This window comes from Ursus americanus, chromosome 5 (genome assembly GCF_024610735.1).
Source record: "Ursus americanus isolate L20-20 chromosome 5, mUrsAme1.1.p, whole genome shotgun sequence".
Lineage (NCBI taxonomy): Eukaryota > Metazoa > Chordata > Mammalia > Carnivora > Ursidae > Ursus > Ursus americanus.
In genome coordinates this window covers 13,178,846-13,191,577 of record NC_142131.1, presented here as the reverse complement: position 1 = coordinate 13,191,577, position 12,732 = coordinate 13,178,846, and the positions used below count along the sequence as shown (strand labels likewise).

At 40.3% G+C, this 12,732-nt stretch overlaps 1 protein-coding gene across 5 annotated transcripts in view; it reads right to left on the bottom strand.

Annotated features, from left to right (window-relative positions):
* Positions 1–12,732, bottom strand: part of LIX1 (limb and CNS expressed 1) — a 67,082-nt gene that overhangs the window by 19,783 nt on the left and 34,567 nt on the right. For all 5 annotated transcript variants that reach the window (XR_015724376.1, XR_015724375.1, XR_015724377.1 and 2 more), the window contains 2 exons: positions 5,394–5,534; positions 3,128–3,223 (listed from right to left, as the gene is read on the bottom strand). Coding sequence is in view for 1 of the 5 variants with exons in the window: in XM_045808349.2 (XP_045664305.1) it covers positions 3,128–3,223; positions 5,394–5,534 (237 nt within the window). In the remaining 4 variants the exon portion in view is untranslated. The remainder of the gene's footprint in view (positions 1–3,127; positions 3,224–5,393; positions 5,535–12,732) is intronic.

Below are 12,732 nucleotides of genomic sequence, written 5' to 3'. Positions count from 1 at the left end.
CATCAGAAATAAGAAAAACAAACACTGTAAATGGAGAACTTGAAAAACAGGTGGGCACCATCTCCCCACCCAAGAGAATGGATTTAAGAGGAAATTTGTTTATGGGATGAAGTTTTAAAAGGCGACCTGGAGAATTTAGCAAAGATGTAAATAAACAACTCGTCCTTGGACTGCATTAGGCTTCAGAATAAATATATTAACCAGCTTCAGTCAAAGTCCGTCTCAAATCTGACCTTGACAAGACCCAGTGGCTAGCACTGTCGCCATCCCTCCCCCCAAACATCAGGCAGTTTTCTGTATGGCAAGGCTACTCAGCTTCCCTCCCACGAAGTAAACGTAAGCAGAAGCCTATCATGTTTCCTCTGAGTGCTGCCTCCTTGACAGCCCCCCTGGAAAGCCTGCAGGCAGTTAGAAGACACCAGCCTTGTTTTTATACCGTATAGTCATCCGTAGCTAGATACAGACACACATCTATTACCCACCAGGGGTACTGAATTGCTGTGTCGGCTGCAAACAAAGCCTGGGTCTGTGGTCAATTCCCATTATGTGCAGAAACAAGCTGATGCATTTAACCCAGGGCCACCAAGGAATGTGCTAGGACCCAGCAGGCAACCTGGAACTGGCGGAAGGAAAAGGGATGTGCTCCATGGCTCTCCTCCTGGGTTGTCAGCATCCCTACCGGGGGAGTGAGTTTGGATTTTTCCTGCCCCACATCTTCCTCTTCCTGTGTCCCCCATCCTGCTCCCAGCCTCTTTTATGAGAATTTATGAAGCATTTCCACAGTTTGATTCAAGTTATTATTTTACATATTTAAGTTCCTTACTACATAGACCACACAGAAAACATACAGCCCATCACAAGGTAATTAAGAATTACTAAAAGGTGGTTGAGTACAGCCATTCATGGTACTTGGACAAAATTTTAAGAAATTTTTTTTAATCTTGCCTTCTCCATCTTTGGCAGACTAACTCAACTGCATTCAAAAATCATTCTTAATTTTCTGAAAAGAGCTACTAAATCACATACAAGTTACTATGTACCAAGGCAGGCAACATTCATTTTATCATAAGAGAAGTACAATATTCTTTTGTTGGGGTTGAGAGGGGAGGAATTAAAATAAATTGGGTTCTTCCTTGGGAAAATTGGTATACTAGATGCTTTTTAAATGTCATGTAAATTCCACAAAAATCCTACACAATGGGCATTACGACTCTTATTTCAGAGATGAGAAAACTGAGTCTTAGATAGTTATGTGCCCAGGCAGGAAGTGGTAGAGCAGATTTCAGACATAGTTCTGTTCAGTTTTTAAAATTGGCGTTCTTTTGCTTGTATTATGCTCCTCCTTTTTTTTTTTTTTCTTCTCTGTTTAACTTTAGATCATTATGGAGGAAAAGCATGGACCCTTTATAGTTCCACCCTTTTATTCTACAGTAAGAACTCTGAAATGTTTGCAGGGTATTGCCTTGTCCTCATTTGAAATCTTGAAGTTAGATAAAGTTGTCAAGGGAATCCATGCAGTAGCCTTTGGCATTTCAAGTGCAGCAGTCCTTCTTCAGAAGTATGTCTAATAACAGTTGTCAATCTTCATTGAGCATTTACGATATGCCAGGAACTATTTTGGACTCTTTCAATTATTGTCCCATTGAATGGTCACACTGGTACTGGGAGGTAGCACCAGTACTATTAGTCTCCCTAATTTACATATAATGAGGTAACGGATTTAGAGGTGAAAAGTAGAGCCAAGCTAAACCGAACCAGCCCACTTCAGAGTCTGGGCCCAGAATCACTGAACTCATGCATGCCCCTGTCTATTCCAGAGGGTAGGCTCTCTTCAAACCCAAGGCAATCAACACCAAAAATCAGTGAGACCACCGCCACTTAAAAAGAAAAGGAAGATCAAATGAAGAGGGAGTATTTTTGCTTCAGTCAAAGGAGGGGACTAATGACAGAAAATACTGGTTTTTAAAAAAAATGGGCAGGAGGGACGTATCTACCTGAAAAGTGGCTATGCCATTGCAGTCCAGAAAACACTTTGAAAGGTATTTGAAAGCTGGTGGCTTCAGGGCTCAGATGAAACACTGTTGTAAATTACACTGTGATGAACATTTTGGTCCATAAAACTATATCTCTGATGGCTTCTGGGAATCTAACCTAAAGCAATAGAAATACTGGGGGTAGAGTCTCTTTATTATAACACTGCGTATTGATTCCTACTAGCATTGTGTATATATGGATATTTAACATTCAAGGTTAATTTTTTTAGAGGGCACACATTTCATGCCCAATCACTACTGAATTTTCATCTGCCCTGATAACAGTTAGGGGTGTGAGCTCAGAAATCAGACTGTGTGGGTCCTTGTTCTGCAATTGACTAAGCTCTATGGCACACTTCCTACAATGATGACATGGGGATAGTAAATACTCATGTTTATCGTGAGTGTTCAACTAGGATATTTGTTAAATGCTTAGCACAGTGAGCACAGCGTTAGAGAAAGTAAGCAGCCAATCAGTGTCGGCTATTATTATTCTTATTGTTAATGTTATTAAGGTAGTTATTTAATTTGCAAATAATAGGTAGTGTGGTTCCTCAGCTCTATTACCACTTGTCAGCAGTGGATGAAACAGGGTTACAGTTTGCTGAAGATTTTGATCTAGTTAACAATGGGTGGTGGCAGATCTTGTGTAATGGAAATACCAGAACTGAGGGGGGCATTGTTTAATGTACATTACAGACAACTTCCTCTATGACTTCGGAAAATTAAGAACCAAATGGTTACAACCAACACTTCAAACTGTTTCATTTGGCTTAAAAGGGAACTTTGTACTGAAAAGCTGGTGAAATGTTACAAGTCTTCAGATGGTGGTGTTCCCCAGCTGTTTCTTAGACCTAAGTGCTTTACTCTGCTTTAAGAAAGCAAAGCCTGTGCCTTATTTGCTTGTTTGTTTTAGCCTCCTGAGGTGAGGCAAAGACAGAGCTACTATGCTGGATTCGAAGAGAGTTAAATTAAAATGACCAAAACAAAAAAAGACAAGATTATTGGGACAGGAGATGTTAATGATAAGAGTGGCAATCTCCCCGGTGTCTGGATTGTGTAGCAAAATAACCACGTAGCAGGAAGTCAGGTACCTGAAACTCCAGCATGGTCTTCCCCATGTTTGACTCCAGCATGTAGTGGTAGGCTCCAATGCTGGTGCTGGGGTCATCTGCATCATCCAATGTGCCCTTGGGAAGAAAGCGGAAAAGGACAATAGTATGGATTTTCCCCTCTTCTTTTATGGTCACAAGCGAATGCTGTGGCCCTACAGTGAAACTTCTAGTATATTGAGCTTTTTACACCATGGCTCAGAATAAAGAGGATTTTTTAATCAATTTGAACATGCATTTGAATGTTAACTGATTATATATTTGCTAAAAGAATATTTTCCCGAAGTAGAAATTCCTGTATCTTTGCACAAAGTTTTTGCTGTTGTGGTGGTAATGTTTGTGTGGTTGCCCTCTGAGACTGCCTTCATCTGTGATTTGAAATCTTGAAATGCTTAACCTGTTCTGATTTGATGGTAACCAGGCAAGATTATATAACTGACAGGGAAAGAATTCTCTGGTTGTTTGGACCATTCATATTTTACTGCCACGATTCTTAATGAGAGGTTTTTATAATACGCTGGTGTTTGACCTGGAGACATGGATCTTGGTGTATATTTTTTTCACTTCTGGACTCCTTAATCTTTAAGAAATAAGGTGGGTGGGGTGATGAGTAGAAATGAAATTGCCCTTCAATTTGGTTAAGGGTAGTGGCAGTAAAAAAAGCCAGCACAAGTGCTGGGTTGGCACTGGGGCCTACCCTGCAGGATCCCAGGACCTCGGATTTCTGGGAAGGTGGGCAATGCCTTTGTGAGGCTGAACAAACAACCGCCAGCATCAGATAGCCCTAAATTTATAGCTTCTGAATGCAATAACATTAACATGCTGCTGCTGAAATATTTATGTTGGCTTTTTAAATATCCCAGAGGAAATCCATCCAGAAGCCTGCAAACCTTATATATTCTCCTTCTTTAGAAATTTCCATGAAAAAATGATAAATTACATTTACACTGAGGGCCCCTCCCTGCTTCTGAGTAAATTCCACACATATAAATCAGGCATCATTTTCCTAACTTCTCTTCCTCAAAGGCCCTTGAAATTTACAAGTCAAGAAAATAAAAGCTTCCTTTCATCCTGACAGCAGATATAGAACAGAGCTCCCTGATGTCTCCCTGCCAGGTCAGACACTCTCTCGTCCTCTGCCCCTTCTCTTATCTCTTTTGTGAGTGACAAGAGTATTTATGATGGAAAAAGGAACCGAAGGGTCACTGCTAGTGTGACAATGTGTCCTTCATTTTCAGCAGCTTCTCCAAAATGACAGAACCTTTATAATCAGATTAAGGTAATCAGAGAATGTGAATCTCGGATGGGGTTTATCCATGCTAAAAGCAAAGCCAGGAGGTGGCTAATTCCCTCAGTAATGCCTTTGGAGGACTACACAGGGAGACACCTGCCGCAGTGGGAAACCAAGCCTTCCTCCATTGTTTGTAGTTGGGAGGTATCAAGTATCAGAAATTCTAAATAATTCATGGGGCAAATCATCTACTCCTGGATTGCTGAGAAAGTATTCTACTTAAATTTCTAAGACAAGAGTTTTTGCTCTTAAAGCGTTTTTGCATTAATTATGTCCATTAACAGAAATTTTCTCTGAAAAAAAATTTTCAACTCTCTGAAAGAATTAATATTAAGTATGATAATTCTAAGAGCTAACAAATATTGGGCATATGGATTTTTCATGTCTAAGTAGTCAGCCTTTCCTTAAAAATACAAATTGCTGGACCCCCACACTGGTGGGGGAATTGGCACTTTTAATAAGCACTTCAGATAACTTTTATGATTAGTCAAGTTTGGGGAAAAAATGAGCTAGTTTATCTCTAGATTAAAGCAGTATTCAATTGCATGCATTCCCAGGCCCTAAAAGAATCAATACTTTTCAAACAACAAACATTCAAATAAACAAATCAGGATGGATCAAATTATCTACTTTGACTTAAAATTTGATTAATGGTCATCCAGGGCAGCTAAAAAATATTTCTGAGATGCGGCATAGGGAACCAGCTCCAATTTCTTGATTTCCAATCCAAGTGTTCATTTTGCTGAAAATCAGTGATTTCATGGGTAAAAATTAAACCCGCACAAGTCTTTTTTTTTTTTTAACTGTGCCCAATGTGAGGTTCAAACTCACAACCAAGCCAGCCAGTCTTCCCAAACTTGCACAATTCTCAAAGAATTTGCTCACTTTAGTATTGCCCCAGATTCAAATGCCTTGGTGTTTCAGTGAATCCAGCTCTCTGCGCTAGTGGGTACTCACACTGGTGGAGGCAACTGCTTCCTGCACACTCTCCATGATGAATTCCTTAGTGATCCTTCGAGAGGGCAGCTCATTGAAGAGGGAGTTGATTAGGGCCACTTTAGCTGCATCCCGTCTGGCCTCAGCTCTACTTAAGCAGCACTTGAGAAGGGAAGAAGAAAAGGAGTCATTACAGGAGTCAGCATCTCACCATTTATGCCACTGCCTCAATGGATTGCTGGATATTTTCATTCATACACTTACTCTCTGCACCTATTTTTTTCTTACCCATTGCTAATCCCCTGAAGATCATGCAGATTTTCCTTCTGCCCTAGAGTCCATGCAAATGTCTTGGTTGGTCTTCAAATGATTTTTGTCTTATTTTACAGTCTTTGAATGTCTACTCTGCACCAGAGACTTTGCATACTGTTAATAAATAATAATAAAAGTAATAATAGCTACTCTTGTGTACTTGGTGATTACATTCATTTTCAGGGCCTTCCTCAAATTCTTATTTCAGAGGGAAAAAATGTAAGGAAAGAAGGAAAATGGGACATATTTTTAACACAATAACTAAGAACACTGGTTCTGGAGTCAGACTGCTTAGATTCAGATCCCAGCTATGGTACTTACTAGCTGAAAGACTGTGGGCAAGTTAGCCTTTCTGTGCCTCAAATTCCTCCTCTGTAAATGGGAATAATAGTAACACATATGTCATCAAGCTAAGGATAGACACAATTATTTAATATCCATGAAGCACTGAGAATACCTGGCACATGGTAATACTCTATGGGACTATCCCAGTCTTACATGTACTCACGCGTCCAGGTCAGGACAAGGGAGCTGCTGTCAAAATCTATTGTTTTGGCTTTTCCAGCATTTATACCCCACTTTCCTTCTAAAGTCCACTTTGCTCTCAGTCCACACAGTTTGGGTGGGACATGCTCCATTTGGCCTTTCTGAAGTTAGGAAACATAGGCGGACTATCACTTCATTTAAAAAATGATTAGCAACTCATTAAATGATTAGCAATTCATTTAAATGATTAGCAACTCATTAAAAAAAAATTGTCCTAAAAGTAATATTGCTCTCTATTCTCCTAACCTGGCTTTCCTGTGACTCATACGGATCTGCTCAATGTATCCGCTCAATGTATCCTGATTCTTTTCTATCCTTTCTGTCTCTTTTGTTACCAACTACAGCTCCTTTTATTCAAATTCTGGCTTGGTGTAGACCCTGGGGGTCCAGATAGAAGGATGAAGCCCTATGAGAAGTGTACTGTCCTTGGAGCCCACTCCTACTGGAGGGTGGGATGCTCTTTCTCTTACAGGTTCCTGTGAACTGTCAAGGGTCCTAGACCCTCCTCCAAAACTCCTGGTGGGAAACAAGCCCCAGGAAGAGAAGCTCAGGCTCAGGTCCTGACCAAAAAGGTCAACCGGCACCCCTGGCTCTGCTACTTAGTGATTGTGAGACCCAGGCCTCCTGACCTTTGGGACTTATTTCCTCACTGGTCAAATGCTAAGGCCAGGCTCTCTGATCTCTAGGACTCCTACCACCTAAAATGCATGATTCTCAGAATCAGTAGTGTTTGGTGACTGATATGAAAGAACAGGGCAAGTACCAAAGATCCCACTTTATTTTCCCATTTTGCAGCCTCAAGGACTCAGTAACTCCACTGGGAAAAAGCCAAACCCCTTCAGTTTGCTTTCCACACATCCCTGCCTCTACCTCATCTGCCCCACACTGACCATCCCTGCACTGACCGAGGAATGCTCCAAACTCATGTTCTTGTATCCTCAAGAGGCTGGCCTCTCCTCTCCATCTCCACAAACCCTGTATGAGTCCCCTGAGGTCAGGCCCCAGGCCCCTCTGATTTTCCCTCTTCGACCTCCCTCTTTGGACAGTTGTGACTGCTACTGTAATGATCCCATCCTTGACTACAGATTACTTCTTCCTGCCCCCCTCCCAACCTTCAGGCCTGGGAAGGCCCACTTATATATTTCTTGAGCATCCTCCACGCTCCTCCTGCCTACTCCCAGGGTCAGTGGAAATGCTCACACGTGGTTAGTATTCAGATGAAGTAATGATAAGACTTCTGAAATAGGAACATGACACCAAAAAGGATAGAAAAAAACACGTGTTGGTAGCCTAACAAAATAGCAATATACACGGCTATTTTAGTTTACAACACAAAGAGAGTTCCAGTATCTCCTTTTAAATAAAGAATGGTGCAAAAGTTCTAAAATGTATGTGAAAGTGGTTTGGGGTTTTCCTCCTTAGAGTTGAATGACAAGTAAGAAGGCTTTGGGGTAGCTTCAGGTAGCAAAAGCCATTGAAGCTTTAGACTCCTCCCAAGGGGTCTTGTATTAAATTAGGGATGGCTGGACAGGTAGGTTGACTTTGACTTATGGACTTGGCTGGGAATTTATAGGACATTGAGTTCTGAGTTGGCAGGTTTGCAATGAAGCTCGGGTGCCACGTCTTCCAGAAAGTTTTCCATTTCCACTCCCAAGGCCAGGGTGGGAGTATCACCGTCAATGACAGGCATTCACCACACTGCCCTGAAATTATCTGCTAATGCTCTGCCCCACAACCCTAGGCTGTGAGCAACCTAAAAGCAGAATCTGTGACTAAGTCATCTTTGTGTCTCTGTACTTGAAATATAGTTTGTTGAATGAATAACTGAATGAGGCCTAGAAAATTCAAACAAAAGTCATTAAGGCACCTGACAAAATATTCAAGAAATCCTCGTAAAGAAGAGAATTAAATATATATACTCATTATTTAGAAAAAATCCTATTTCAATATACCCTATGTGGTATGTATAATGCAGTAATATAAAAATATATTAATATGTGAATTTCAGAGCGATAATTGGTCATTAAGTTCAGATACTCTAAAATGACCATTTTTGCCTGAGTGTAGGATATGCTTATTGTTCTTTGGAAAATCAGTTTCCTATCAAAAAGCAAACAAAGTTTTTACAAATATTACCTGACATCTGTAGGAGTAGCTCATTTTAATAGGAATTTGCTTTACAAAATCTATAATAGAGCCATTGGGGTTTTAGAGTTTGGAGAACTAGATTCAGATCTGGGCAATCCTAAGAAACTTTATGTAACTTTCTATCTAAATAATAGCAATTTAAACCATCTTTCATAGAGAGAGACCTAGTAAACACTACTTAGATAAAAGAAGCTATCTATTTTAAATAAGACCAGCTAAGTAGTAGATCAAAGGCGCCACATACATTTACAACCAAATGGCACTGCTTCTGAGATCAAAGTACTGCTGGGCTGAGAGAACAGAAGAGCCTTTTCCCAGAAAGCATGAAAAAGGTCTATGGAGACTTAACCAGTATCAAGATTTTAAAGCAGACACATGTCTTTACTTATTGTTTCAGTGTACAGAATCTTCGGTTAAAATGGGGGAGAAAGTGTACCAATTAATAAGTACATAAAATAAAATAAATTCTGAACTATCAAAAGGCTTTTCTTGCTATTGTTCTTTGCATTTCTGAAAGACTAGTACTTCAAAATGTCTATAATGTTAACCAGCCGCTTTCTTCTAAAAGTTGGAACTACAAATCCAAGCCAGTAAAGGCTGCATATTTTTCTTAAGGGATCCTTAAATGAGATCTCTCAAACCATAAGGGCCTGCACTTGGGCAAGAAATTTAGCCAAAAGCAGTCCGCTTGGCAAATGTAAATCAGAGTGTGGATTCTGCTGTAAGAACAGGCACTGTTAGAATTACCATCAGTAGGAAATGCTGCAAGAAAATAAAATATGGTAAGTGACAGGATATTTTATTGATGTGTCCAAACTGGTCATCAAAGACATCAGTTGGGGAGTGAATGAAGTATGATGTTATTTCAAAGCAACTTCCTGCTAGAATTAGACTTCCCAGGTTGTATGGTTTATTCTTGCTGTTTTTCAGCCAGACCCCAATCATAAATACAGATTTGTAAATTGTGCCTTATCCGCTAACCATTCTTACTTGTTAATATAGAGAGACAACTTCTGTCCTTTGCACTTTGTTAAAGTGCAGAGCTGCAATATTTAATACTTGAGATTTTACTAAAGTCAGCTGTGGATTTCTTAGGCATGTGGAGCCACATGCTTTTCAAGTGGCTAGTAGACCCCACTCAGGCATTTATCTTGATGCTCAGATGCCTTTCATTTGCTGGTACATTATAAACCACTACGATCATTTCAAAGCCTCCTGGCTCTCATCTAAAATTAAAGGAAAAAATAAAAATAAATAAATAAATAAAAGAGTGTCTGTAGCATTGCTGAGGAAAACTATTCCAAGACAGAGGTAAGCAGCCCTGAGACAGCTCCCTGTGGTCTCTGTTTCTGGCATTCATGCCCGTATGCAGTCTCCTCCTACACTATACCATGGCTGGTCTATGTAAACAATAGAATATGACAGAAGTTATGGTATGTCACTTTCAATATTAGGTTATAAAAGACACCGTGGCATCTGTTTTGGTAACACTTGCTTTCTCTCTTAGATAGCTTGCTCTGGGAAAAGTCTGCTGCCAGGTTGTAAGCAGTCCTACAGAAAGACACACCTGGTAGGCGACTGATGCCTTCTGCCAACAGACATCTGAGTGAGATTGGAGCTGATCCTCCGGAACCGATCAAGACTTCAGACGACTTCAGCTTCAACTGGCAGCTCGACTACAACCTCGAGGAGACCCTGTGCCAGAACTACCCAACTAAGCTGCTTCCAGATTCCTGATCCCCAGAAACAATATGAGACAAAGAATGTAAGTTTTGAGGTAATTTGTTACCCAGCCATAGATCAGTAATATAAAGGCATTTCTCTTTGTTGTTATCCTTATTTTGCAGATGAGGAAACAAGTCATATCCCAAGGTCACACAACTTAAAAAGTGATGAAAAAGAGGTGCCTGGGTGGCTCAGTTAGTTAAGCCTCTGACTCTTGATTTCAGATCAGGTCATGATCTCAGGGTTGTGAGATCGAGCCCCACGTTGGGCTCCGTGCTGAGCATGGAGCCTGTTTAAGATTCTCTCTCTCTCTCTTCCTCTGCCCCCCCCCCCACAAAGAAAAGGTGACGATAAAAAGATTCATCCCCAAGTCTGCCTGACTTGAGAGCCCAGATTTTTAATTACTACACTATTCTGTTTATCACAGAAATGATCACTCACCTTGAAATAGAGAAAATATATAATTTGGCTAAAATCTCATAGTACTCCCCAAATCAATATAGTTTTTTAGCCAAAGCTCCTACTTTGATATTCTGTGGGTCATTTTGACAAAAGACTTCAAGATTATCTCCACCCATCCCTGCATGACAAACTCAACTTCATTAGAACAAAAGGCCAAAGCAGAAGCAGCACCCTGTGACAAGCAACTGTGCTCAATGAGGAGGGCAATGTGTGACAATTATTTTAATATCTGCTTCCCTTCTACTGTCCTTTCAGTGCTTTCCTCTATCTGGACTATAGGGAGGAGGGAAATGGAGAGAGGTGTCAGCTATGATTAGATAAGAAGATCAAATGCCCTGTAGAAAGTTTCTCATGCTGGCTCAAAGTGATCCCCCTTTTTTAAAAAAAATTAAATTCAATTAATTAACATATAATGTATTATTCATTTCAGAGGTACAGGTCTGTGATTTATCAGTCTTATATAATATTCGGTGCTCATTACATCACAGGCCCTCCTTAATGTCCATCATGCAGTTTCCCTATCCCCCCACCCCCTCCCCTCCAGCAACCCTCAGTTTGTTTCCTATGATTAAGAGTCTCCTATGGTTTGTCTCCCTCTCTGGTTTCATCTTGTTTTATTTTTTCCTCTCTTTCCTTATGATTCTCTGTTTTGTTTCTTAAATTCCACATATGAGTGAGATTATATAATTGTCTTTCTGTGATTGACCTATTTTGCTTAGCATAATACCCTCTAGTTCCATCCACGTTGTTGCAAATGGCAAGATTTCATTTTTTGATGGTTGGAGTAGTATTCCATTGTGTGTGTGTGTGTGTGTATATATATATATACATATATATATATATATATACCACATCTTCTTTATCCATTCATCTGTGGATGGACATCTGGGCTCTTTCCATAGTTTGGCTATTATGGACATTGCTGCTATAAACATTGGGGTGCAGGTGCCCCTTCGGATCACTACAGTTGTATCTTTGGGGTAAATACCCAGTAGTGCAATTGCTGGGTCATAGGGTAGCTCTATTTTCAACTTTTTGAGGAAATTCCATACTGTTTTCCAGAGTAGCTGCACTAGTTTGCATTCCCACCAACAGTATAGGAGGGTTCTCCTGAAAGTGGTCCCTTGATTAAGTATGGGGCCAAGAGAATTTGGAATTTTACCACATAAGATAGCTCAATAATTTTAAGAAGTGTTTGCTAACTCTTCAAGAGCAAAAATCATTTAAATTAAACATTCCCAGCTCTACTGGATAAGAAATTATCCCAAGACCATCTCATTCTTGCCTTATATTTTATTTTGCAAGTTAGATCACCAACAAGACATAGGAGCCCACAGGGTACACTATGAAGATGATTGATAAGCCTAGGCCAGGAATCTGAACCAAGAGTTCAAAAACTTTAGTGTTCATAGTAAGATCACCTGGGGAAATTGTTAACCATGCACATTCCCGGGCCCCAATCTGACCCACTTAATCAGTTTCTTTAGATGGATTGCACTGGGAGTTGGGGGGGGGTTCTGCATTTTATGAAGCTTTCCAGGTGATTCTGAGGCAGGTGAACCCAGGACAATTTTTAGAGGAATACTGCTCTAGCTTCTGTCCCTTCTGTGTCCCATTCCTAAATGTCAGTGGCAGAATCAGGTTTTGTGGGGCCTGAAGTTTACATAATTTGGGGGACTTTGTTTAAGAAGAACAATACGAAATTTTAAAAACTGACATTGTGATTTGGAAGGAATCTGAGCAGAACCTTCACTGGCTTCGTGGTTGAAAAGGGTAAGTCTCTCCTCTATTATATTATAACATTCTACACTTCTATACTCTGTTCACCAACACAACTAATTGCCTCACGCAAATGAATTCTATGACACCAGCTGGGTATCCTAAAATTTAACATAATTCTTAAACTAGCTACCTGGAGATAGCATCACATCCCACAGATTAATGGCTCTGTCCTACAAGACTGCCCCCGCTTCAGACATCAATAGCAATTCCAGATTGTCACCTGGGTTTCTGATCAACCAGCTAAAAATGAGTAATTCCCATGACCCCTTCCTCTGGTTCTATCATTTGCTAGAACAACTTACAGAACTCAGGAAAATGGTCACTTACAAGCTAACTGGTTTATTATAAAGGGATAGGACTCAGAAACAGCCAGAGGAAAATATGC